We start from the raw sequence: 26233 nt of genomic DNA, 5'->3' as shown, positions 1-26233 counted from the left end.
GCCTGGCGGCTCGTTTGTTCACCTCCGGGCAGCCCGATGACAGCGCTTCCCTTTACTACCAGCTGCAAAAACCTGGCAGCTGATTTAGGAGAGCTCCCGAGGCCCAAAATGTAAACCGTTTTTCACCAGGAATGTATAAGCAAGCCATAAAATAAGGGATTTGGGTCTGGTCACATGGGACAGGCCTCCCATAAAATTGAAGCATTGATCTGTATTTTAGTGAGCAGCTTCGAAGCTGCCTGGATGATTGAAGACCTGAGCTTTAACAAACTCTGTAATCTCCCGCCATACATCTGAAGTGGCATGTTTGAAGTCCGAGGACGAGTTATTTATATTATTTATATAATGCACGGTGAAAGGACATTAGCCGAAGCCGGAGTGCCGGTGGCGGGTGTTGTTTGTGGGTGGAGGAAAGCAGAGGTCCTGCTGTCCATCATCGTTCCTCGTCGGGGATGCCCTGCGTGGGCACACACCGGTGATGGCCAAGGTGTCCCAAAACCACGGGAACTGGGACCCAGCCATGCCACTGTCCCCGAAAGCCACCCTGCAGCTGCTGGGCTGGGACAGGTGTCGGCCCCTCCCGGCGTGTGTCACCCCACTGGCAGGACACGGTGCCCCTTCCCGGTGTGTCACCCCACTCCTGGGACGTGTCACCCCGTTTTGGGGATGGATCTCCCTGTTCTCTGGGGCTGCTGGCTGGGCTGTAACGGGACTTGTCAGTGCCCACAGAGTCCCCCTGCTGTAGCAAAGCCACACAGGGAAATTCCCACTGCCACCAGTTTATTTCCATCACCTGTGCCTGGCCAGCAGAGATCATGCTGATTGACAGCAACAAAGACTGTAAAAGTATATTCCCTATTTAAAAAAAAAAAAAAAAAAAAAGTAAATCTGTAAAAAGTGATTTATAAATTCAGATCGAACTCCAAACAGCGTCGGTGAGGCCAGAGGGAGGTCTGGGGCATGGGGGGATTGTGGCAAGGTGCTTCATTTCAGCTGTTTAAAACATGGCTTTATTCTTGTCCAGAAGATGTTCCTTCCCTGCACTGAATTCACTTTCCGTAATTTAAGGAGTTAAGTAAAAAAAACGGTTAAAAGCTGAAAAGCAGCTCCTTCAAACCCAAACTGAAACAAACACAAAAAACCCGCTGGAGTCACCTGCAGCACTTCTCAACCTTTAAACAAAGTTCTTGGCACGTTCCCTGAACACGGTGCTGCAGCACCAGCACATGCAAGACCTGCAGCAGCTCCGCAGGCGTTAGCACCGTGACCTTGTAATCCCAATAACGGATAAGCCCAAGGCTCCCCCATGCCCTGCAAATCCCGGCGGCCCCGTGCCCAGGAGATCTGCAGCCTGGGCAGGTGCAGCAGCTCGAGCTCAGCCCCTTTTGCCATGAGGGGCTTCGGGGGTGCGTGGAAATTGTGCCTGTGCAGGGACCGGTGGGTGGAGAGTGCCCCAGCAGCCCCGGGCTGCTCGCCTTTTGCTTCTGGGAGCCCGTGACGGTTATTTTTTCAAAACGTTATTTCTCAGCAGTTTCCTGATGACAGTTTTCTATCTGACTGCTAAACCCAGGGAATATCGTGGCAGTTTTGGGGCTCCTGTGAAGGAAAGGAACGCATCTTCAAAGCAAACAAATAAATGCCCTTACCCAAATAACCCCAGCACTGCCTTCCCGCCACAAACCAGCTCCGTCCAGGCTAAATGACTTCTAGGGATGCCCTGCACATGAGCTGTTATTACCACACAAAACCCAGCCTCCCACCAGTGTTTCGCAGAGGCTGGAGCCGGGCTGCCGTGCCCTTGGCGGGGCCGAGGTGGCGGCGGGAGGCTGCGATTACCAAATCCCTTGCCCACTTAAGGCAGGCTCCGCGCTCCAGCCTGCACGGGGCATATTTGAAATGCTTCGGGCCGGATTCGGACTCCACGGTTTCCAAGAGCGGCCGGGAGCGAGCGGGACGGGGTCTGCTTTGTCTCAGGGAGGCAGCACCCGAGCAGCGAGCATCGCAGCGGGCCAGGAGCGGAGGGGGCCGGGGGAAGCATCGCTCCCTCGGGGATGCGGCTGAGCAATGCTCTGGAACAGGAGCCTCCTAACCCAGTGCCACTTAAAGGAGGGATTAAGCATACAAGATAAGGGTGTAGCGGGGTTATTTCCCCCCCTCCCAGGTGCCAGAAAAGGTTTTGGCTGGGTGCGGAGTGGATGCCAGCGGTGCTGAGCCCCAGCGTGCTTTGTTCTCGGGGAGTGTGGCAGCGTAAAACTGTAGAAAATGCTCAGCATTTCACTGCATGGGGAGAGAATTAGGACAGGCTTTTGGCAGGGGGCAGAGCATCATTTAAATAGCATTGACTTTAAGGAAAGTCAGTGTGTGTTTGCAAGACGCCTGCAAAGTTCCCTTATCCCCTGGAAATCGCTCTCAGTACCCGCTTGGCGCTCACACACCGCCTCTGGAAAGGACTGGGCCCATCGCTTTGCCCACCCTGATCACCGAAATGCCCCACAGTCGCTCACTGCTTTTTGCCAGCTGCTGTATTTCCCAATTTCCAGGGAAATAAGACAAATCAACTCCTGCTCGGAGCATTTCTGCTGCAGGACAGCGCAGTCAGCCCCGGCTGGCCAGCACCTCCTGCCTTCGCTGCTAGCCCTGGCTGCGGGGCAGGATTTACACCGAAACTGCTGGAGTCCTGTGATTATGTGAAAAATCAGCTTTTGTTAAAAAAAAAAGTACATTTTGAAAAGCTTTAAGTGCAATCACTTAAAAACGTGTGTCTGTGTGTGTGTAAATAATTTCGAGTTGGTCTCAGGAGCTTTGCTTGCCTGACTCACGTTTTTTTTATGTATCACAACAGAAAATACTGTAAAACATACTTTCAAAGTCTCACAGGGCCTTGGCCTCCTCCGAGTATTCAAAAGCATCAATTACACGAGCATTACGGGCAGGATAGTTTGTACGAACCCTGTTAAAAAGTCAACCTGAGAATTGTGCCTCCAAATCCCCTCGCTGCACCGATGGCTGGAACTGATTTCTGCCCGGGCTCCGGCACGAGTAAATGTTTCAGTTTAAAAACATTGAAAACCATTAAAACCAGGCCGTATGCACTTATTATCGAGAAAATCCCACACAGATGGACTGCATTGAACCGCGAGCAATTATTTTCTGCTGTTCTCGTGAGTTAATGAGATCATCAGGAGTCCCCGGTGGCGTGCCTTTCCCTGCGAGCCCGAGCATCCAGCCTCCGCCACCGCAGCTCGGGCAGCGCGGCGCTAGCTCAGAAACCTCTGCGAGCCCCGGAGGAGCTCGAGAGGCGTCTTTGGAGACCTGGGAGGCAGAGACAGCGACGGAGCCCTGCCTGTGCTGCTCCCATCCCCGCTGCCCGTGCAGCCAGGAGCCCGGCCGGCAGCCGCCCCGCGCACACTCATCCCTCCGGCATGGCCAGAGCAGAAGGTGGCTGAGGTCTGCAGCCTTATCAGCACCAGAGCCCTAATTACCCTCCCAAAGTATAATACTGCGGGCTTGGCCGGTGCCTTACGGGACTGGCTCCCTTAGACAGAAGCTGTTATTGTCCAGATGAGGGGTTTGAAGGCTTGCAAACACAGCCCTATCCTCAAAGGGAATTTCTTTTGCTGACGCTTCCCAAGACAAAGAAACATTTCTGCCTGTGCGCCGGCAGATGGGTCTGGCTGCAGGCACGGACATTTTTTTTTTTTCTCTCTGGATGGTTTCGGGGCTGCTCGCTCCTGCTTTCGATGAGGAACGGAAGAGGGCAGGGGTCGGACGACCACCGCCGTGCAGGGCAGCGCCCCGCATCCCGCAGCTGCCGCTGACCGCTCCGGGAGCACTAATACGCCGCTGTAATCGGTGGTTTAAAGGAGTAATCTGATCAGATGCAGCTAGTTATTATAATGGAATCAGCGACTTTAACAAGCTCCTGCGCAGACTGGATTACTGCGTTCACTCACCCATAGTTCATTAGAGCTTCAGAAAGGGAATCCACGAGAAGTCATGAAATACGATCTCCTAATCTCTCCTAAGCAGGAGAAGCCCAGCTATAAAGAAAATACCTTTTAAAAATACCCGTGAAGTGAATAAATCTCCCCTGTGCTAAAAGGCACAGAAAGCTGACCTGCTAGGGAAGGGGATCTGCTAACTGGATGCATTTTCCGTGCACGCACTTAAAGAGGCTTCGCGAAAGGGCAGCGCGTTTGAGCGGAGGAACAGAGGGCTTTCTGTTTTTCATCGATTGGAAATCTCTTTCTGATGGTTTTCTTAGGGTTCCTGGGGGGAAAAAATAAAAGTCATGGGTGGAGGAAGGAGGTGGATGGATGCGGAGTCCCTGAGGGGCAGCAGAAAGCCTGGAGGGAGGAAATTCTGCCCACCCTGGAGAGATGCCCGGGTTCTGGTGTCCCTCTCAGTCCCGAATGCGCTCACTGAATCTGGTGCTGGAAATGTCATTTATGGCTAGGGAAGAGCATCCAGCTGGCACCCAAACACCTCCGGGCATCCCCCATGAGTGCCTTGCCCAGGAAGGGTGGTTTCGGTGTCTCACACCGAGAGGCCGTGGTAGGGCTCTCGTCTCAGCCTGGCACATTGCTTGGTGCCACCTGGCCACATGTGCGTGTCCCCATGCGGGACGTCCTGAGTAGGACATGCAAAGCCAAGCTCCGTGCAGTTTCCCCATCCCCTCTGAACTGTCCTGGCCCCTATCAGGAGAGCGTTCAGCATGCGATTAACCGAAGACTTCATTAATACCACTGCAGCTGGGACTGCTCAGGGGCTTAACCTGAAGCATGTGCTTCTCCAGCCGAGGTCTCCATGCGCTCCATGCACATCTGGCTACCGCCCGCCTCTTCCAGACCTTTCTTCTCTCCGCGGGTTATCTAAAGGGGAAGGAAGCCTGAAAGCTGACTCTGTCCTCCAGGGCCGCGTTCATTCCTTGGCGCTCCCAGGGGAGGATTTGGCAGTAAGGAGCGTCGTATAAAGGAATGTCCCCTGATGGACGGGGCTTAATGGGACACCTCGGCACGCACCGCCCGGCAAAGCAGCCGGGGGCACAAAACCCCGACCCCGTCCCCAGTGGCATTCCCACACCCTGCAAGCCACAGCAGCCTCCCCGGCCTGTTTTGGTTGGTGAGGAGAGGGGATGCTTGGGGTGGGAGGATGCAGGAGGATGTTTGAGGATGAGGGAGGACGCAGGAGGATGCCCATGCTCATGCTCAGGGCAGACGCTCTCCCACCAGACACCTCTGCACAAGCATCGGTACCTCTGGATGCACAGGCTCTGCAGACTCCAAACGTGGAGAAATGTTTGACAGAGCAGCATACGTATTCCAAACATCGTTTGATTCATGTTTTAAAGTCCCACTTGCAAGCATACTTCCACAGCTTGGACATCAATCACTGCAAATATGTTCTTATAAACAAAGCAATACAGACTGACTGTCTCTTCCACCCCTACCATATGCAGGTCACCGGGCAGCACCCCGAGGAGAGGCTTTTTCCAGCACATCTGAGCCTGCCCCTGGCAGCAGCCACCACAGGTAGCTTGGGAAAAAGCAATGGGAAACCTATTAGCGGTGACATGCTATCACCTAAGGGCCTGGTAGTCCAAAACAAGGCAGCTGAGTCCTCCACTGCTGCCCTGAGGATGACATGGTGCAGATGGGTGGCTGTCCTCCCAGTGACCAGCGTCCCTTCAGCTCCTCACCTCCGTCACTCAGTTCCCCCAAACACACACCAGGCAGGGATGGGGATGCCACAGCTAGGATGGAGCATTTCCCAGCACCCAGGGTTTCCCCGTGCAGCTGCATGCTTGTATGGTTACCGAGAGCAGGAGCATCATTTCATTTCATTCTTCAGCCCTCGAGGTCTGATTGTTGCATCTAATGCCTGGTCACTAAGAAATTCCTGCTCCAGACCTGTGGATTTTGAAGCCTTTACAAACCAAACCGCCTCTGCTTAGGGCACTCTGTGAAGCGCAGGATCCCGCCGGTAGGCAACTCTCCCCCTCCTCAGCCGTCTGTTTAGGAAAAATAAATAGGAAAGAATCCAGCAGCGGCGCTTTCCTCCTGCTGCGCGAGATGGATCGGCGCTCACAACCGCAGAAAAAACCGTCCCAACGTGATCCAGCCCAGCACTTTGTCCTGAAATGCTCTGCTACGTATAAATAAATGGCTCCTCTGGAGCAGGGTGACACATTCCAGCTCCAGACAGTGACACTGACGGATGTAATCAGCCTGGAAGTTTAACGGGAACATGGCGCTGGTGGAGCCGGCAAAGGGAAATTTATGGGGGATTTGACAGAGGAAGAGGAAAAACACCGGCATTTGCTGCTCAGGGCGAGGAGGACGGGCCAGCACCCAGCTCGGCGAGGTGTGGTTTGTCAGGGCAGCTTGGGAGCAGGGCTGGCGGCTGCCTCTTGTCCCTCTGTCCCCAGGGCAGAAAAGGGGTCCGTTTCTGACTATTGGTCATGAAACAACATCTAGGAAACCAGCCGGTGCCCCAGCTCTCCATTTCAGACATGTATATTCGGGATTTTCCTCCCCCGGCCTCGCACTGCAGCCCTGCGGGCCCTGCAGCATCTCCGCCTGCATCTCGCCTGAGTCAGCCCGGAGCGGCCGCGATGGCCCCAGATAGCAGCGAGGGGCTCGGCCAGAGGGCTGCAGGGGGGCGATTAGCGAGGAGACAGCTCCTGTCTGCTCCCAGGGGGCTGGGGGGAGGCTCGGCCGGCTGGGGGCTGATCTGCTCCGGGGCATTTCCCCATGGGGCGGTGGTGACGGAGGCGTGCGGCCAGCCCCGTCCTGCCAGGCGCCAGGGCAGGAGGGGGGAAAAAATGTCCTTGCTGCTGTAGGGAGGTTTGCTGGGCTCATTGTCAGCACGAGAAGAGCTGGAGCTGAGGGGCAAAGAGGAGATTCTTCGCCTGGTGAGGCATTTTTTCCTCAGCATGGCACGCTCAGCTGCAACACTCATGAGCTTCTTACTGCTCCGGGCCTAGAGCGACCGCTCTCCCTAAAAACATGGTTGGATTTAATGGCAGTGACTGTGAGCCTGGTGCAGCCCATTGGGGCCAGATCCTGCACCCCAGCTTGCCTGTGGGGGCCTTGTTCTGTACCCAGCAGTTTTACTCCCAGCTGCTGCTCCGGCCTCCATGTCTGTGCTTATTTGGGCCCCTACAAACACATCAGGGAAGTGTGAGTGTGCCGGGGAGCTTTGGGGAAGTTACCTTCATTCGGTGGCGATGTGTGTGAGAGAGGGGGAGAAATGGCTTCCTCGTCCCACATGCTGAATAATAACATCCATATGAAGAAAGCCAAGGACCGAGCAGGGGAAAGGGACCAGCAGAGGCCTTTATCTGGCATAATCAGAGAAAGATCAGCTGCGGCGCGCGAGGGAAACCCGCCGCACACAGGAGACCCAGCCCATCTAAGGTTTCGGCTCTGGTTAATGACACTGTAAATTAGGCCTGTCATCTTCAGCAATGATATTTCTTTCGGTTTCGGCTCAAGAAAACAACAACAACCCTCCGAAACGGAGATGTGGCAGTGGCGAGGCCTGGCCCCCGGCTCCTCCTGGGCGAGGGGACGCGAGGAGCAGCACCTTGGACGGGCAGGTTCACCCCCATCCGTGGTGATGGTGTTTGTCAATGGGTAGGGCAGGGAGCTCGGAGCCATTGGGCTGGGTTTTTGGGAGCTAGCTGCATGACAAACCAAGCTGAAGACCCAGTAGAGAAACATTTATGCCCAAATCAGGGTCTGATGGCACTCACCGGGAGAGCGGTCCTCCAGCTAAGTGAGCTCTTGTCCCTCTGTATTTTAATATATACATTAATATTTTAATATTTTATGTATTTATATATAATATATATATTTATTATATATATGATATTGCTGGTGTTTTAATTGCTGCCTTAGGAATTACTGGGATTTTTTGGGAATGGATCATTGAAAAACAAGGATTTTACGGAGGGGTCTTGCTGACACCTCCTTGGAAAAAGCTGCTTGTTCACTGCGGGCTGCCCACGAGTCAGGCCCCAAATGCAGCTGCACCCAGAGCCAGGCTCCTGCTGCCCTCTGCCAGCGCTGGCAGCAGCAGGGGAGAAGGCAAAATGCCACCAGTGTCCCTCTCCTCGCCTGGATTCTGTAAAAACATCCCCGGCGAGACAGTGGGTGGGTTTCAGGGCATTTATAGTGTAAAACAAACCTCTTTCTTTCACCCAAACAAGATGCTTCCTGCAGAAATGGCTTTTTTTTTTTTTTTCTTTTACTTGTTTCTCAAAGGGGAGAACTGGTTTGCACGAAGCTGCCCCAAATGTTTCCAAGCAAAGTTTAACAGAAAACTGGAGTTTCGATTAAAGACGTTTTAATGGGGATGGCTTGTTTTCCCTTCACGTTCACTTTTTGGGAAACAAGGAGCCAAAAGCAGAAATATCTTCAGCTCAAAGCGAAGTATTTTGTTTCATTTTTGAGAAGTGTGGGGTGGGGAACATCAGCATTTTTACAGAAGTGTTTTCCCCCCAACAAGCTAGATTTTAAGCTTTTTTTTTTTTTTTTTTTTTTTTTTTTTTCCAGAGCACATTAGGAGGGCTCAGACACCGACATATAATAAATGTACTCATTATTCTCCACAGCTCTGGATTCACTTTTCCATTCCCAGCACATCCCCAGCTGGGACACCCCAAAAGCCGGGCATGGGGTGCTGGGGTGGCTGCCCATGGCAGATAACAGCGTCACGTTCGCCATCTCCTCGGGCACCGCACGGGGCCGGCGTGTCTGCTATGCTTCTTCCACGGGGTATTTTGGGAGTGCATTCCAGCGGGATGGGGACAAACCAGGCAGCCGGGACAGCCCCTCCTGCCACCCCCCTCCTTATCGTGCGGGTTTGCACCTATAAAAGCCGGGGTGGCAAGGCAGAGGCTTGGGTACAACCAGTGACCAACGCAAATTTTCTGTGCCGAAATGTTTTAACCAAAGATACGGTTGCTTTGCAGATCTCCAGATTTTTACTTCTCCCCATTTTTTTTTTAATCATAAGCCCAAACTCAAAGAAACAACAAAACTAACTGACCCCCAGCTCCTTCGCCATCTCCTCCCCCCAAGCTTTTCATCCTAAAAAGGAAAATATTTGCAGCCCTGGTCTGATCCCGGCTGCGCTCCTGCTTCTGCCATCTCCCGTTTATGAAATGGGAAAGGAGGGCGGAAAAAAGCACTAAAATTATTTAAAACCCCCAGCCCCCAAATAATTTTCAGTTGTGAAAAAGTCTTAGCAGATGCTTGTTAATTTTTAAAATCATCACAAATGGCAGAAAATGAATCTGGTCTTGAAAAACCAGCCTGCACCACTTGCTGCAGCCTTACAGCAGCCTGGTGGCTGTACAAATCTGGGGACAGCGGGGTCCCCGTGCTCCCCGACCCCCAGCTCCATCCCGGCCCCTCTTCCCCCCTTTCCCTACATCTCACCCTCCAAACCTCGAGTTTCCTTCAGGTTTTCATCTTTGCTCAGATTCATTTCCTGCCTCTGGCTTTCGAGTCTCCTGACCACTTTAATAAATTTGTGGCATCTGCCTTTTCTCTGCTTAACGCAGGGTGCTTCGTCTGCGTTTTTTCCCCCACCACATTTGAAGAGGCGCACGAGCCGCTCACACTCACGGGATAGCAGTGGGGGAACTGGTCCGTTTGGGCTGATAAAGCCAATTCTTGTTACAGTCGTTGGGAAACTGCACTGTGAGCTGTGGGGATGAGCCAGGCTCCGAAAAGGGCTTGTTTCAGGAGGCATAACACTAGTGCCGGTCCAATGTGGGGGCACTGGTTCCCAAACCATCAGCATCTTCAGCAACTTCATTTGGGGCAGGCGGCTGCAGCTGAGCTGCACAGCCGTGGCAAATCTGCAGATTTTGGTAGGGAGCAGGGCTTGGGGCATCTCGGAGGGGCTGGGCTGCCCGTAGGAAAGCAGCCCCTCTGCCCCCGGACAGCGGAGCAGCGACTCCTGCACCAGGGAGAGAGGAGCATCACCCTGGGGTGTTGTGAGACGTAGGGACATCCACGCTAGTAACGCCCCAAAAGAGAAATTGTTCTTGTTGCTTTGTAGTGTTGGGAAGGCTTAGCCCAGATCGTGGCACCGGGCGCTCTGTGAAGGGACCTGGAATTGCCCCAGGCCACTTTTAGTCCGAAGGCAGTAAAAAACCACGGAGGCCAGGCATGGAGAGGAGCGTGGGAAGCCTCAATCCTCAGAAATGCCCTGTGCCTAGGGGACCGTGGGCAGGGCACCTGGCACCGCCAGCAGGAGATGGAGGGCGGACGGAAGGGGAGAAGCACCCCGCACCGCAGCCCCTCGCCTTTTTCCGGGTGCGTGCGGGCGAGGCGACCCAAAGCTGCGCTCCCGTCAGGACGGAGGGAAAGTTGGAGGCACCAGCCCGGCTCTCACCCACCCGGATCCAGCAGCTTGTCTCCAGCCATGCCCCAAACCAGATGCTTGAGACGAAGACGCCAGGAGCTGCCTTAATAAGCGATTATGCAATCCTTCTCGCATGGAGGAAATGTCTTTCCCAATCCCCAGCCATTAGCAGTTGGCTTATGCCCTGGAGCATGACATTTTAGAGCCCTTGTAAATTTGCTTCAGGAGTGGAAAGAGTACGGAGGAGGGGCGGGCGCTGGTTTTTGTCAGGGACCTGCACCAGCCCGTGGCTCCTCGCCGCCTCTCCCTGCAGCCGGGGAGATGCCACCGCGGGGCGGCCCCAAACCCACTTGGGCAGCCCCAAACCCATCGGGGCGGCCCCAAACCCACCGTGCAGCACCTCCTGCAGCCGGCCCCGGGGCTCAGCGAGGTCTCAGCAGGGAATTTGGGTGGGAAGCAGAGGATTTAGGGCAGCAGCACGGCTCCCGCTTCGTTGCTCAGGTTCCTTCTGGATGAGGACAGGCCACTCGGGGCTGACTGGAGCGGCTCTCCATGCGCGTGGGTTACCTGCGCTGCGACCTGGCGCTCACAGATCCTTTTTTCCATATTTCTCAACTGTGTGCCCGTAACAGGTAATGGAATATAAAGAGAAAATTCCCTCTGTGGCAGGTAGAGACCCCTTCCACTGGTTTCAGTAGCCGTCAGCTCAGGGAACGGCACTGGTTGAAGCGAGATTCGGGGCACCCACGCCACCTCAGAGCGGTGATTTGGGGACGGGTTCCAGCAGGGAGCGCCGAGGCTGCCACTACATCCCCCCCCCGCCTATTGTTTGCGTCCAAACGCAACTGCAAATTGACACGGGACGTCTTTGGGGATCGGCCCTGCTCCGTCAGCACAATGAGCCGTTGTTGATACGGCCGCAGCAATTTTCCAGGTTAATTTATGGCCGCCACACCCCATTAGCGGCAATAAATGTGGAGCCCGGTTTTGCCGAAATCGTGAGTTACGATTTTTCAAATAAATACATTTTCCTATAAACCAGCGCTCTGTTTAGTTTGAGTGTTCCTCACAGACACATCCATCTACATAAAATACACAGGAGAGGAAGCTGAGCTGTGACTTTGCTCTGATGACATAAAAACTTTTGTAAACACGATGTCATTTACAGTACGCGCGAGGAGAGAGGAAAAAAATAAACACCGAGCGCCTGGCGCATCCCTTCAGGAGCACATGGAAAATTTAATAATCTTTTTTCCATAAAGCTTTGTTTTCCTTTTGATTTATCCAGACAAGGCAGGGGCTGCTTGGCCATAAATAGATTGTATTTCTCGAGAGGCAATGGTTGCAGTCATCCTTTATGTGGCGGGCAGGGCAGGCGCGGGAGACGTGTATACAGAGGAGATGCCAGGGATAGCTGCTGGGAACAGGGGGCTCGGGCTCAGCACGCCGCGGCCACTGCAACGGGATACGCCTGGGGGTGAGGAGCCATGGGGTTTGTCCCCAGATTCCCCCCCGTTCCTTTGGCAGGGCTTTGGCAAGCAGCAGCCTGTCCCCACGCTTGCTTAATAGTTTGGGAAGGAAAGGAAAACCCCTTTGGAGTCCTCTCCAGAAGCCCGGGGAGGCCAAGAGCTCCGCGCTGCTGTCACCTCGCTGCAGCAAGCACCCAGGGACAGAATTCGGGGGTAGGAAGGCAGCGGGACGAGGAGGGGCCGTGGCCGTGGCCGTTGAGCGGGCAGTGAGCTTCGGGAGAGCCGTGCTGTGCCCTGCTCGGTCCCTCGCCCTGCGTTTGGGAAAGCCCAGCCGCGTGGGCACCTCCCGGCGGCCTCAGCGGTGCCGTTCGCCGTGACAGTGGCAGCGGGGCCGCAAGCAGCAGGTTTGGTGCCGGGGCTGAGGCGGGCAGCAGCTCTGCAAGGGCTGTGCGGCGCTCTGCTGCGATGCTCCGACAGCTCGCCTGGGTGCAGGAGGACCCCGCGCCTCCAGCACTCGTCCGCGCACCCAGGCAGGGTTTCGAAGCTGCAGCGCTTGGAGCCAGCCCCGCTCCACGCCATAAACCCCCCGCGGAACCACAGCCCGCCCTGCCTCAGTTTCCCCAGGCCTTCTGCAGCCGTTCCCCGAGGCCCAGCGGAGCAGCCAGGCTAGGAGGTGCTGAGTGATTATTGTTGCGTTATTCCAGGCGAGTGCTATAAATACCCAGGGGCACCTTCAGACACAACCCAGCTGCCCCGGGGACCTGGCTCAGCCCCGCTCCCGGAGCGGGGGCTCGGAGGCACGGCTGGGTGCGGAGCTACCCGGGGGCACGGCCTGCCCGGCGGTGGGGCACAACCCCATGGGGAGGGGGGCATCGGGGCCGGATCCTTCCCGGCGGCGCCCCTGCAGGGAGACGCTAGCAGGGAAGACAAGGGGAATATTTTACGGGGCCGCAATGTAAACAGAGCCGGAGCAGAGCCCCTTTTTATGGAGTCCCTGTCCTGCCAGGGCATCTGCCAAGGCCCTGATTTACGCTCCTATTTAGATAAGGGAGCAGGGGAGGGGGGAGCAGAGCTGGCGTCAAAGTCACAGGACACCCCGGGCTGCCGCGCGCCGGGCGCTGATAAGGAGGTGGCCGAGGGTTTGGGGCTGAAGCCGCAGCCCCGTGCGGGGCAGGCGATGGGAGCTGAGCGGGGCGGCTCCTGGGGTGCCGGGGGCTGCAGAGACCCTCGATAACCTCCCCCCGTGGCGATGTGCGGCACCGGCCCCCTTGCCCCCGGCCGGCCGCGAGGGCAGGAAGCCTTTCCCCGGGAAGGATTTGAAGGAAAACAGGTGGAGAGAAACCCGGCTCCTCCGCGATGCGAGCCGTAAATCGCCCGATCCGAAACGCTCGGCGTTTCCCCCCAGTTGCGAGCGGGGAGACATGAAATTAAAGAAACTCACCAAAAGTTTGAGAAGTGCTAAATTTGGACGCCATGACAAAGGCAGTCTGGTTTGATTTAGAAGGTGTCGGAGGGAAAAGGGCTCCGGTTTTATTATTTTATTAAAACACGAAAGATTAGAACGATTTTCCAAAGGAAAATCAACACGCTGGTCCCACTGTTTGCTCAGCTGAGCCCCTCCAAAATGCACAGGGTCCGGGGACCTCTGTTTTGGGGGGGATAAAGCAAGATAACGCCCGGGCTGGGGCTGGGCTCACTTCCCTCTGGCGTTGCCGGGCCGAGGCGATGCTGTAACGCCCGGCTCCAGCAGGACGCGGTTGTCAGCAGGCTGTGCAGCGCCGGGCTCTGGCTATGGGAGGTTTTTGGGGGGGTGCTTTTCAGGGGTGGGGTTGGGTGGGGTTGGGTGGCTTGCTGAATCGGGGCTTTTGGGGCTGGGGAGAGGCTCGGCGAGGAGGCTGGGGATTGCCAGAGGGATCTGGGCACCGTAGGCGATGCCGTGCCCGCACCCTGCGGCTCTCCCATGCAGGCGCCGGCACCCCACGGCTCCACGCAGGGCTCGGGGATCCCACCCAGACCCCGGTTTGGGAAGGAATGGGGAGCTGGGGGGAACACAACGACCTACCCAAGGCCCAACTCCAACGGCGGAGTAATCGCTAGCAAATGTTTGCAGGACGCTTGTATAAAGTGGGAGGGGAAGGGGGGGGGGCTTTGCATCATCTAGGAAAAAGCAGGGGGGTGAAGTGGGGCTGAACCAGTTTGCTCCCCCCCAGCCGCTGGGGCCCGGCAGCAGCAGAGACCCCCTCGCACCCTGCCCCGGCTGACCGGGGTGGGGGCTGGCCCCCGGCCTCCTGCCTTTGCAACTCGCCTTGTAACGGCTAACGATGGAAAATCCGAGGCATTTAAGTGGCTCCCGAATCCGCCCGGGAACCGTGATTGAGAGAAGTCAAATAAAATTTGTCATCTTTAAAATGCAGGAGGACGTTAATGGTGTGTTAGCCCGGATGATTAATACAAGCGCCTGCAAACAACCCTCCAACGTTTCCACCCTCCGCTGCAAGATGAATCGCTGCAAAGCGCCGCTAATCGCTAACATACCTCGGGCCCAAAGCCCCTTCCTGCCCCGCCGTGCCGCGATCGCCACCGCAGTGCCCGGGCTGTCCTCACTGGGACAAACTGGGGAAGGAGCAGGGGTCGGTCCCAGTGTCACCCGGCCGGGCTGGGACCTGGATGCTGTCACCCCAGCAGCCGTCACCCGTGGGTGCAGGGGGGAGCAGGATAATGGCCCCAGCAGGGCCTCGTGCCGGGCTCAGGTTTGGGGCTGCAGCGAGTACAGGTTCCCAGCCCCAGCGGGACCCTCCTGGGACAAACTGGGACAGGGTCACGCAGGGCACGTCCCCACGCACCCACTGCCCTGTCGTGAATACGTCTGCATGCACAGTACAACTTGTATGTATTTATATAGGCATGTGCACAGTGGCTGCACGGCTGCACGTGTGTGTGTGTGCAAGGCCTGCACAGCACGTGTGCATGTGCACAGAACACACGGGCGTGCGTGCAGCCTGGGGGGGGTGTGTGCAGCGCCCTGACCGTGGGTGCATGCCCTCAAGGTGTGCCCGCAGCCCGTGCCCGTGCCGGTTGTGCTGCGTGCACCCCGCAGCGAGGCGTGCGGCACCTCCGGCTCGAGACGTGGGGGTCTTTGTGTGAGCTGCACGTGTGCGGCGGACCCGTGTGTGTGCAGCGTGTATTAGTGCAACACAGCTGCGTGCTGCACGCGCGCGTGCAACGTGCCCCGAGCAACGGGAGCCCACCCGATGCGCCCAGCCTACGCACACCCAACCGGGCTCCCCGCGGTGCCTTCACCCCGCTCCCCGACGTGCTCCCAGCACCCCTGGCCCTCCGGGTGCTGCCGTGCCCCGGCCACACCGCACCGCGCTCCTGTGGGGTCTCCCCCGCGTGGGTCCGGGCCCCTGCCCCGGGACTGCGGCTCCTGGGAAGCAAAAAGCAGCCGGGGCTCTGCGGCCCCCAGGGGCTCTCCTGCCCCGGCCGTCGGGGATGCGGCACCCGCGGCTCCCCCGCAGCCGCCCCTCGCCCCGCGACGGGCGCTGCGGTCCGGGGGAGGGGGGCTCGGGCACCCCCGCAACCGGCTGCGGGGAAGAGGAGGGGATCGACCGGCGACGGGGCGGGGGCTGGGGTCCCCCCTCGGGTCACTCCTCGCCCCCTTCTCCCCGCAGGCAGGGAGCAAGCGGGAGGAGAAAGCGAGCGGCGGAGGTGCGAGCCCAAATAAACGGAGCCGGGAGCGCGGCGCACGCCCCCCTCCGCCGCCCCGCTCCCCCCGGGGCCCCCGAGCATCCTCCCCTGCCCATTGGCTCCGCGGCGGGGGGGGGAGCCCCGGAGGCCCCCCGGCCCTATATAAAGGCAAGGCTGGGGAGGCTCCAGAAGGGGTTAAAAAAAAAAAAAAAAAAAAAAAAAAGAGCCAACAACGAAACAACCCAAACCCCAAAGCCAGCCGCCGCCGCCGCAGCCCCACGGAGGAGCGTCCCGTCGTCGTCGCCGACCTCGTCCTCGTCCCCATCCCCGTCCCCATCCTTATCCCCGTCCTCGCCCCCATCCTTATCCCCATCCTTGTCCCCACCCCCGTCCCCATCCCCGTCCCAAACCCCGTCCCCCTCCCCGCCGCCCCCAGCCGGGCAGCGCTCCCCGGGCGGCCCCCGCGGCCATGGTGCGGTGCTGAGCGCGGCCCCCGGGGCCAGCGGGGCGGACCATGAACGTGGTGGGGGGCTACCAGCACCACCACCACCACCACCACCACCACCACATGCTGCACGACCCCTTCCTCTTCGGGCCGGCGGCGCGGTGCCACCAGGAGCGCACCTACTTCCCCGGCTGGGTGCTCAGCCCGGCCGAGGCGGCCCCCGAGCTCCCCGGGCAGAGCCCTAGCTACGGCCCCGCCGAGTACGGCCCGGCCGGCCAGGGGAGGCTGGAGGCTCTCAGCGGTCGCCTGGGGCGAAGGAAAGGGGTCGGGGGGCCCAAAAAGGAGAGGAGGAGGACGGAGAGCATCAACAGCGCCTTCGCCGAGCTCCGCGAGTGCATCCCCAACGTGCCCGCCGACACCAAGCTCTCCAAGATCAAGACGCTGCGCCTGGCCACCAGCTACATCGCCTACCTGATGGAGGTGCTGGCCAAGGACAGCCAGCCCGGGGACACCGAGGGCTTCAAAGCCGAGCTGAAGAAGGCCGACGGCCGGGACAACAAGAGGAAACGGGAGACGGTAAGCGGGGGGCCCGGGCCCCTTCCCCTGCGCTGCCCGGCCCCGCTGCCCAGCGCCCCGCCGGGGCTGGGGGAACACCCTGCCGGAGGCTTTGCTTCTTTTGCCCTTTTTTTCCCCTAGAAAAAAAAGAGAAATAAAAAAGCGGGGGGCCCTCGGCGGAGGAAAGGCCGCCCCGACGGCTCCGGGGCTGCGGTCCCGGCTCTGGGGCGCTTTCCCCGAGGGATTTGGGGCGGGCGGGCGGGGGGCGCCTCCTCCTGCCCCTGTCCCGGCTGCTCCTCGGGGGGAGTCGCGGGTCTCCCCGCTGCAGAGGGCCGGGGGAAAAAGCCAAAAAGCCAAAAAAAAAAAAAAAAAGAAAAAAAAAAAGCGCCCCGCTCCGCTCCTCACCGCTCTTTTCTCCCCGTCTCCCCTCCCTCCCGCAGCAGCCCGAGGTCTACTCCTCGCAGCCCTTGGGCCACGGCGAGAAGAAGCTGAAGGGCCGCACGGGCTGGCCCCAGCAGGTCTGGGCTCTGGAACTGAACCCCTGAGCGCCGCTCCATGGCCGACCCCTGCCCGGCCCGGCTCGGCTCGGCCCGGCCCGGCCCGGCCCGGAGCGCGGCGGCTCCCCCCGGGCACGGGCAGCGGGGCCCCGCCGGGACGCGAGCGAGGGCCGGATCCTGCCCGCCCCGTCGGCGGCCGGGCCCAATCCCCCTCGTCCCGTCGCCGTCTTTCCTTCCTTCCTTCCTTCCTTCCTTCCTTCCTTCCTTCCTTCCTTCCTTCCTTCCTTCCCGAGCCGAGCCGGGCCGGGCCGGGCCGGGCCGGTGTCACTCGGTCGCTGCTGTAAAGCCCCGAGCCGCGTGGCTGCGTTGAAACTACCTAGAGGTGCATTTGGGACCGCTCCTGGGCCGGGTTTTCTACCTCAGCTCTGCACGACCACTTCCCGAGGGACCGGGCGCGCCGCAGCACGTATTTAAAAAACTGACTGCTTCGAAACCAGCCGCAAAAGCAAACGAATAAAAACTTAAACTTCGTGCAAACGGCCTCGGCTCCGGCCTCCTCTCCTTCCCTGCCGCGCGAAGAGCCGCGGCCCTGCGCCCGAGGTGGTGCTGGAAGGGGCAGGGGCAGGGGAAGGAAGGGGCAGGGGGCCGCAGGGCCCAGGGCAGTGTGGGGGCTCCCAGCCGGGCCCCCCACCTCCAGCCCGTGGAGCTGAGGGGTTCTGCGGGGTTGAGGCTGGGTCTTCGGTCAGCGCTGCCGTGGGGCCGAGCCGCGCTAAGGGATTGCCTCCGCTGCGGCTGGGCCGGGATCCTCCGCACGTCTCCTTCGGGACTGTTTTCGTGCGGAGTTTGTGTGGGAACGTTTTGTGTCAAGGCTGAAATGTCCGGAGGGTGAGCGCAGCCATGGGGACGGAGCCGGACCCCGGGAGCGCTCGGCTCTCTGCCTGGGTCCTGAAGGGCGGCCGGGGGCAGTGGATCTCTTGCTGCCTTCTGCGCGCCCCAGGAGCTGGCTGGGTCCCGCAGCCACGGACCTGCGGCCTGCCCCCAGCCTGCCCCTGCCCTGCAGCCCCTTCCCTCCTGAGCCAGCCCCAACCCGCGTTCATCCTGGGGAAGGACGGCAGGATGAGGCCTCTGCGCGGGCCGGACGGAGCCCGTTTCCTTGCAGCACAGGCACCGACTCCCCGGCCCCGTGCAGGACCCTGCTCTCACCGGGAGAACCCAGGCCCCGCTCCCCCAGCGTGGCTCCGGCACCGGCAGCGCTGCAGCAGAGGGAGCGATCCCTGCAGGCGCTGCCTCGGACGCGTTTTGGAAGCTGCAGTGTCCCCTCCTCGCTGTCCCAACGCGACGGACGCAGCCAGCCGCGGACACACTGACGCTCACGCATCCCCGAATCATCCCCGTGCAGCTCTTTTGCTTCTCAGGCATAAATCTTTAATAATCCTTAATAATTAAAGCTGAATCCTCGTTCCTTTATTCTGTGCGGCGGCTTTGTTGCTGAGGACTTGCTGCCATGACGTGCGCACAGGGGCTCAGGGCCGGATCCTGCATCCCCAGCCCGGCCCTGCTGCCGTTCCTGGAGATGCCGGGACCAACCCTAACGCTCGTCAGGCTGCTCAGGGCAAAGAACACTAGGATGGGGAAGAGTCATAAATTAATTGTAAGGCTAATATGAGCTGGGAGTGTTCACTTTTCTATTAGCAAACAAGCTTTTGTTTGTGACTAACGGCATATTAATAACGATGCGATGTCCGCAAGCCAGGGACGTGCCTATCGGGGTGTGTGCGCAGCCACCAAACGGCACCAGCTCCCTCCCGGAGGAGCAGCGCAGGTTTTAGAAGCGCTTTGTGCGTGCGTACGAACACACCCGTACGGACATGCAGCCGCTGGGGGCTGGCGCAATTAAAGCTCGCTGAGCACCCCGGCTGCGTGCATCAGCCTCCCCTTGCTCCCGAGCCTCCCCAGCCCCACTTCGCGGCTGTTTCCTCATCTCCTCCACCGCGGCCGAGAGGAAAGCTGCCTCTCGGAGCGGAGCAACCCGCCCGCGGGGGTGTTTTTTTTTATTCGGGCTGTAAAAAGTTTAGCACGGCACCGACTCCACGAGCGAAGCTAGGACGGGGCCTTTCTAAAAACAAACACATCTGAGGGAGAACGAAAAAAAGAACATTTACAGCAGATCAGCCCCAAATATCCTATTTTATGGCTAAGTTTCACAATCCCTTAAAGGACGGGTTTTCTACGGGAACGCTCCCAAACCATCTCCGTAACGCTGCAATCCAGCGCACCATAAATGCACCCAGCCCAGCCCAGCCCCTGTTTACACGTGCCTGCTCGCATCCCCCTGTCCATACGGCACCACTCGGGGCTGCCCCGTGGCATCGGGTGGGACAAAGGGTTAACGGGGTGCCGGGGCTTGCTCTGCTGTGGAGGGCAGGGGACGCGCACAGGAGCCGGTGTCCTCGGTCCCAGCAGCACGGGATCTGTTGGGAACGTCACTTGCGGCCCGGGGATGCACCGCCCTACCGAAAACCCGTGTTTTTTCTCTTACGGGTTTCCAGCTTTGCTCCTGGGAAGGGGACAGGCAGCAGGGCGGGGCGGTGCTCTGCCCGCAGCGGGGGGATCGCTGCTGCTCTCACCACCCGTTTCTGGTAAGCCGTACCTGCTGGCAGCAAACTTCCCGGAAACGTATTGCCCGTGCAAGCTTCCCTCGCTCCTTTGTGATTTTCCAAGTGAAAATGCTCCGTTTCCATTTCCGCAGAGGGTTTCCCTGCCCAGCAAGGGGATTTTCCTGCGAGGTTAGATCAAGTGGTGTTTGGGGGTGGGTGAAAACAAGCACTACACTTTTCCTGTCCCCTTGTGACACATTCCTGCCCCAAAGGGAAGCTTTGGATGGGGCGTGTATGCAAGCAGCCCAGTGCCCGGGGACCACTGAGCTGGGGAAAAGCAGACTGGGCGATGCCCCAGAGCAGCCTCGCTTTGCTCCGACAGCAAACCCCAGCAGCAGGGAGAGGAGAGCCGGCAGCCTCGGGCAGGTAGCAGCCGGTCGCTCCCAGCCGCCCTTCCCTCAGCATCCCCTCTTTTTCCCCCAAAAAACATTTCCTGAGTGGCAGAAGAACCTCTCACCCACCGGCTCCAAGGCTTTGGCCACCTGACAGCAAACCTCAGCGGCCCGGAGGTCGCACACCTCCGGCTCGACCCTGCCGTGAACTTGATGCCGCGGGGAAGCGGCAGCCTCCCGGGTTGCCCGGGCAGAAGCAGACGCTCGCACGGCTCGCTTGCCCGCGGGGCAGCACCGTACGTGCCGCATCCCCTCTGCTGGAATCCAGCCACCGGGGCCGGCGGAGGGGACCCGGCTGCCCCCCGGCTCTCTGCCCGGCCAAGGGGGCAGGAGCTGGGGGCAGCGGGGCCGGCGCACGCTTCCCACCCCACGCTCTGCACCGCCGGCGTTTGGTGCGTGGAGATTCGGCTCCTCGCGTTCTTTTGCATACTTCTGCCTTCCTGCCAAGCCGAGACCCTGCTTGTTGTTGGTGTAGGTATTTATGGGCCTGTTTATCTGATCTCCGGGGAGCCCGGCCTTATCTCAGAAGCAGCGAGGGAAGGGTTACGCTGGACAGCTCGGTAGACAGTATGGAGCCAAATAAAATACCAATCTGACAAAAAAAAAAAAAAAAAAAAAAGGAAAGAAACACGCAGCCCCAGCCCAAGCCACTGCTCACCCAGGAGCCAGAGGGGAGCTGGAGCAAAACGGCAAGGTCAGGGGGTGTCGGTGCCCCCGCACGGCTCGGTGCAGGAAGGGAAGGGAAGGGAAGGCAGAGGGAGAGGCACTGGGGCTGCCCGGGCACCGGCTGTGGGCTGGGACCCGGCTCAGTGCCTGCTGGCACCCGAAACAGGCGCTGCTCCCAGGCAAGAAATGCACGGGCACACAGCGCGGGAGAGCTGCACTCCGATGGCACTGAAGGAGGAAAAGAAAAAGGACTTCTCAAGCGCCAGGGGTTTAACCTCCCGGACCGAGGAGCGCTGGGGACGGAGGCAGAGCCGGTCCCCAGCCCCAGCAGGGACTCGCTCAAGGTCGCCCCGAAGGTCACGGCCGGGACCAGGGCGGCTGCGGTGTCACAGGGCCTGGCCCCGGGTGGTGACACGGGGCAGGGCTGGGGGCAGCTGGGCTGGGGGTGAGCCCCGCACCCCGGCACCCCCTGGCTGGGGCCAGCGGGAGCCCCATCTCTGCTCTGCCCGCTGTAAACAGGGGGCACAGCACGGCCAGCGCAGGCAGGATGGGGCTGGATGGATGTCCCCATGCGGGAGGGGACCCCGTGCCAAGGGGGTGTCCCCGCTCCCCAGCCTGCACCCCACTAATTACCAGCTCTTAAGGAAGCGCCCGACAGTTTTGGCCACTTAAGGTAGCCCCAGCCCCTCTTGGGAAGGGTAATTGGGCCATAATTTGTTTTCGGTGTCAAGATGGCGTCAAAGATAAGACAAAAATCTCCAGGTTTGGGGGCTAAAGAGACAGGAGAAATCCTGACCCGGGGCCGACCTCGGAGGAATGGCCACAAGCCCCAGTGAGTAACATGGCAGGTGAAAGATTTACAGCCAGGGGAGCTTTTTGATCCTCTCCCAACACTCGGAGCCTCTGAGCCCAGTTGCTGGCTCCCAAGTCAGACTGTCTCCTGCGAGTACCACTCAGGTGGGAAGGTTTGCTGTCCAGCGGAGGGCCCCTCAGTTGCAAAGTTCAGGACGTTTTTCCTCAAATCTCCGTGCCTGGGGAGTCACGTGGTTCTGAGACCCACCTAAAGGGAAGATGCATTTCCAACCCGTAGCTGTAGAAACAGCCTCCAAGCGTGGGAAGACTCTGCAGCCACAAGGGCAGATAAAGGCTCCCACATTTTGGGGTTTTTATTTTTTTTTAAATAAATCTGGCTTTGTACACCTATGGCTGCCCCTGTTTAGATCCACTAGCACTGTGATCTGCCCGGGCTGTTTTTCTCCATGCAGCTGCTTGGGCTGGAAGAAAAGTGAGAACGATGCGCCCTTGGACACAAGGTTGTTCCCAAGAACAACCCTTACAAAGTGGGCAAACTCACCCCCAGCACCATTCCTCTACCTCTCCAACACCGACTTTCATTGCTCCGCTCCACGAGGGCCCCTTCTGCAGTGCGGGGTGTTGGGAGAAGTATTTACTTCTCTCACAAGGCTCACGTTGTTGGAGTGGAGTTAGCACATGTGCTTACCACGGCTTTCTCCACAGAAAGACCATTCCTTGTCCTGCTCAGTGGTGGAGCAATCCCGTTAGCAAGCATCTTCTCTTGCAGTGACTCTTCGTGGCCGTTTTCCTGCTGCTCTTCTCCCAGAGCATCTCAGCACGGCCCCCAGGTAAGCTGGATGACACGTGTCACACAGCAGCCCACTCGCGTCCCACACAGCAGCTGGGTTTAAGCTCCAGGATGGAATCTGGTGGGAGCTGGTGCTGTCTCACGGAGGATCAGTGCCGTACTGAACCAGGCTGGGGGTGAGAAGAGCTGGCACTTCTCCCAGCAGAGCTCCGTGCCATCTCTATAGCTGTGTCTTCCTGGACAAGCCGTCTCTCCTGGTCACTCTGATGCCAAAGTGCAGCGGCAAACCCGGAGCTGGCCCTGAGAAGCCTGCAGATCAGTGGGGCCAGGGAGCCAGAGCTGCTGGAGCCCCCGCGGGAAGCTCGGCTTGGTGGGAGGGTGTTCACTGGGTGGGCAGCGGGGCAGGCGGTTACCCAGGTGGCTCGAGCCAAGGGAGCACAAAGCAAGAGGGACCGACGAGGCGGGGAAGGTCCTTGCTTGCAATGCTGCCTTTCGCCTGCTTGTTCTTTCGCGTGAGGAATTCAGGTCCTGACCACCCTGAAAGACTTTACAGTAACCAGAGAACCAGGGGAATTTATGGCGTCACCAGTGGCTGAAAGCTGAGGAATTGAGAGGAAAAAGGATTTTTTTTCTTAAACTACAGCTACCTTGACAAAAATCCTCATGGCCCATAACTGACTTGCAGGAGCAGCTGGGGGAACACGGGGGTCAGAGCAGCCTGGTTTAAGTGCCTCGGCCAGGAGCTCCTTCCCGAAACAAGAAGCTGGGGGGAGTTATGAACCTAAGCTAGCGCACAAAGTTTGTATTAACCTCAAAATTCCTTCACCTGCTCAACCTTTCCCATTCAATTCCTACTACTTTGGTCCCAAGTCTGTTAGAGAGAGCGGAGGGCAGGCTTTGCTCTGAAGGATCATCGGCTTGACACAAACTCGTGCCTGGGCTGCTGCATTCAACAACCCACGCTGCAAAACAGCCAGGAACCAAGCCAGCTTTTTTGGGTCAAAACCAAACAATTCCACACGCTTTTAGGCTCCTATTTCTAAGAACGTGGCATATAGAGGTGGGAAAGTCCTTGCAGAGACACCTTTATTGGCCTGCTTTGAGGAATGCCACTTGGAGCAGATGAACAGCAGGGAGGAATGGGGAAAACAGGGCCGTGGAAAAGAGAAAAGAGGATGAGAAGTAGCCTGGTGAAGGACAGTGGCTCCCCCAGCACTGTACTTTGTTCTAGCCTACAAGAAAAGGCCAGCAAAGGGCGTTTAGTATGTTTTTAATCCCCAGGGAAATGGAGACACAGAGAGCTGAGGTGACTCAAGGCCAGCAGCAGAACACCAAGCACTCGTGAATCCCAGCTTTTTACATGAGGGTCAGGGCTTATGCTCAGTAAACCAGTGGAAATTCCAGGAAGAACAAAAACTGGTTCTGTTGAGAAGGTGGGTTTGAAACAATGAGAACGTCAACCGAGGGGGCACAGGGATCCTTCCAGGGCAGACCAGACAGAGAAGAGCTGAACGGCCCTGTTTCGGGACAGTGGGATCCTGGCTGCCCCCTGTGGCTGGGCAGAGCTGGGAAGGTGCCGGGCTGTTTCCCTCCATCTCCGTGCAGAGGGGCTGGACGTGCTGCCCGCGGTTCTCAGGCTCCCTGGTGATCCCGACCTGTGGCAGCAGGAGCACAGGAGCCATCCACCTACCTGACGCTTCCCTCCTCCCCAGTCTCAGTCGCTGCTTTTCTGTACACGGGCAGTTCTGCTTCCACCTCGGTGCTCTCTGCTGAGGATGCCGCAGAGATCACAGAGCACTTCCTGCAACACGCAAAGGAAGCAGATCTTGGAAAATGTTCCAAAAACAATTAAGTAAAAGCACATTAGGGGGCTTTGAGGTACTTAGGGAAGAAGCCAACAGTGCTTGCAAGGATAAGAGATGTGAAATTGGCTCCAACTCTTGGCAAAGTGAGATTGAGTGCTGGCAGAACTGTGCAGTCATCCCTTATTGGGTACAAGGGAAATAAATTAAAAGAAGGAAAAAAAAAAAAAAAGCTCTGAGATTCTCTCTCCACACTCAGCCTGCTCAACCCCATCTCTAAAACATAAAACCATTAAATCCACATTCACATTTTTCCCCAGTCCTCTGTGCTGCCCTTTCTGCTGAGGAGCAGAGAACCGAAGCCTGGTTTCCATCAACATTGCGAGGAGGCCGTACGAAGGCTCACGCAGAGAATCGGACATGTTCAATTTCAATCTCCACCAGGGAAAAAAACCCAAACAAGCCATTTTTATGATCTCCCCATCCCACTACAGCATAATCCCTCTTCCGGTATCTGACAAGTATGGCCAGCTCCTCCGCGGGAGCCCATCCTTGGGACAGGAAAATGTCCCTGGTCCCCCAGGCAGCCGCACAGCCGCGGGCTGGGAGGTGCAGGCGGCGAGCACCCAGCACCCAGCTTGCTGAGCTAACACTGCCCTCGCACGGCAGCAGGGAGCGCAGAGGGGGACGTGCGGGTTTGGGCTGATCAAATCAATCTACTGCTCGCGCGGTTTCTCAGCGTAAACGCGTTAAAAAGAGACTGAGCGGATTCCTCTCCAGGCCTGAGCATGAAATATTCTGTGGGTTGCTTGGCGGGGAGCCAGAATGAGATTAAGCGACATTATCTGTCTGTCTATACAAATCGCAGATTCACCAGCAGTTTGTTTCTATCACTGCAGTTTCCAGTCTACTCTCTCTTGCTAAAGATGGCACCTGCACAACTGCTGCTTAGTTCTCCTTCAGCCCTTCTGCCTCTCCTCCCTGCACAAGACACCTCATGGTGCTGGCAGGCAGGAGGACCCCCGCTCACCCGTTTGGGAATGCAAATCACACAGCTTTTCCCTTTCCACCGGGGTATGCTGCCCTTGTCCTCACCTGAAGACCTTTCCCTGCTACCTCCTAGAAAAGCTTGGCAACATGCAAGTGATGCCCTGTGAAGCGATCTGCCCCTGCTCCTTGTGCTGGGGTGCCTGCCTGTGCCACCTCTGCTCTTGTCTTCAGCTGTGAGCTCCCCAAGAGAGGGAGAACACTGGCAGCACGCTGCCTCGCACAAAAAGATCCCAGTTCTTTGCTAAGGCCTCCAGACTCGTCCGCAAACTCAGACAGTGAGGACACTGGGATGTTTCTGGTGTGCCAACTCAGTCTCTCCCACCTCTCCGATACATCGAGGTCTGTCTTTAGCCAAGAGATTAGACTCAGCCATAATTACCGATCGCTGTTTTTCACAGCAGAGTGAGAAACATCAACACAATTTGACTCAGTTCCCTAAGGTTGCTTCCCAAGAATTCTCACCTCCTCACTGCTGAAAGCTAACACCCTGGATGTAGGGCAGGGGGGACCAAATGCCTGCCGCAGGCACCGCTGGCAGTACGAGCAGACACGTTCCGCATGGCTGGAAGCCACCAGCAGCAAACAGAACAGCAGCAGCACAAGCTGCCACCCTCCTCCCCGTGGGCATTTCACTGGATCAAACAACGAGGAGCGCACAGGTCAGCTGGCTGCAGGACAGCACCAAGGAATAGGGATACAGGAGACGGTGTGTGATTGTTTCAGGGAGAATTATCTGTGCAAATCTTTACTGCACATCAACAGTGTAATTTAACTTGACAATGATATATTCAGGTCATGTATCTTGAACGTAAAACTCTCAACATCCTCTCATCCTCATCTGTGAGAGTCCAAGTGTCTGAAAAGTTACGCTACAACCTCTTTCCTGGCTAAAAATCAAGGCTAAAACATACCTCAGACACTGCCAGCAGAGACTTAGGAAACGCCATGACAGAGTTCAGGAGAACAAGTACCGGAGCCCCAATTTCTGGCATTGCTCACTTCCTTGCTGCAGCAAAAAAAAAAAAAGAGA

At 57.9% G+C, this 26233-nt stretch overlaps 1 protein-coding gene across 1 annotated transcript; it reads left to right on the top strand.

Moving 5' to 3' along the window:
- Positions 1–15983: 15983 nt before the first annotated feature.
- HAND1 (heart and neural crest derivatives expressed 1) lies at positions 15984–17081 on the top strand. The gene is made up of 2 exons (XM_040573934.1): positions 15984–16557; positions 16977–17081. The coding sequence occupies exons 1-2, from the start codon at positions 16051–16053 to the stop codon at positions 17079–17081; spliced, it is 612 nt and encodes a 203-aa protein (XP_040429868.1). The 5' UTR covers positions 15984–16050.
- The last annotated feature ends 9152 nt before the right edge of the window (positions 17082–26233 follow it).

The sequence above is a fragment of the Cygnus olor genome, chromosome 14 (assembly GCF_009769625.2).
Source record: "Cygnus olor isolate bCygOlo1 chromosome 14, bCygOlo1.pri.v2, whole genome shotgun sequence".
In the NCBI taxonomy this organism is placed as follows: Eukaryota; Metazoa; Chordata; class Aves; order Anseriformes; family Anatidae; genus Cygnus; species Cygnus olor.
This window is presented reverse-complemented; position numbering and strand designations above follow the sequence as displayed.

What these genes read in the sequence shown, in the direction of transcription:
- HAND1 (XM_040573934.1), top strand. Translation starts at nt 16,051, where the DNA reads ATGAACGTGGTGGGGGGCTACCAGCACCACCACCACCACCACCACCAC. An exon ending in ACAAGAGGAAACGGGAGACG is followed by an intron (nt 16,558 to 16,976) that starts GTAAGCGGGGGG and finishes TCCCTCCCGCAG; the next exon opens with CAGCCCGAGGTCTACTCCTC.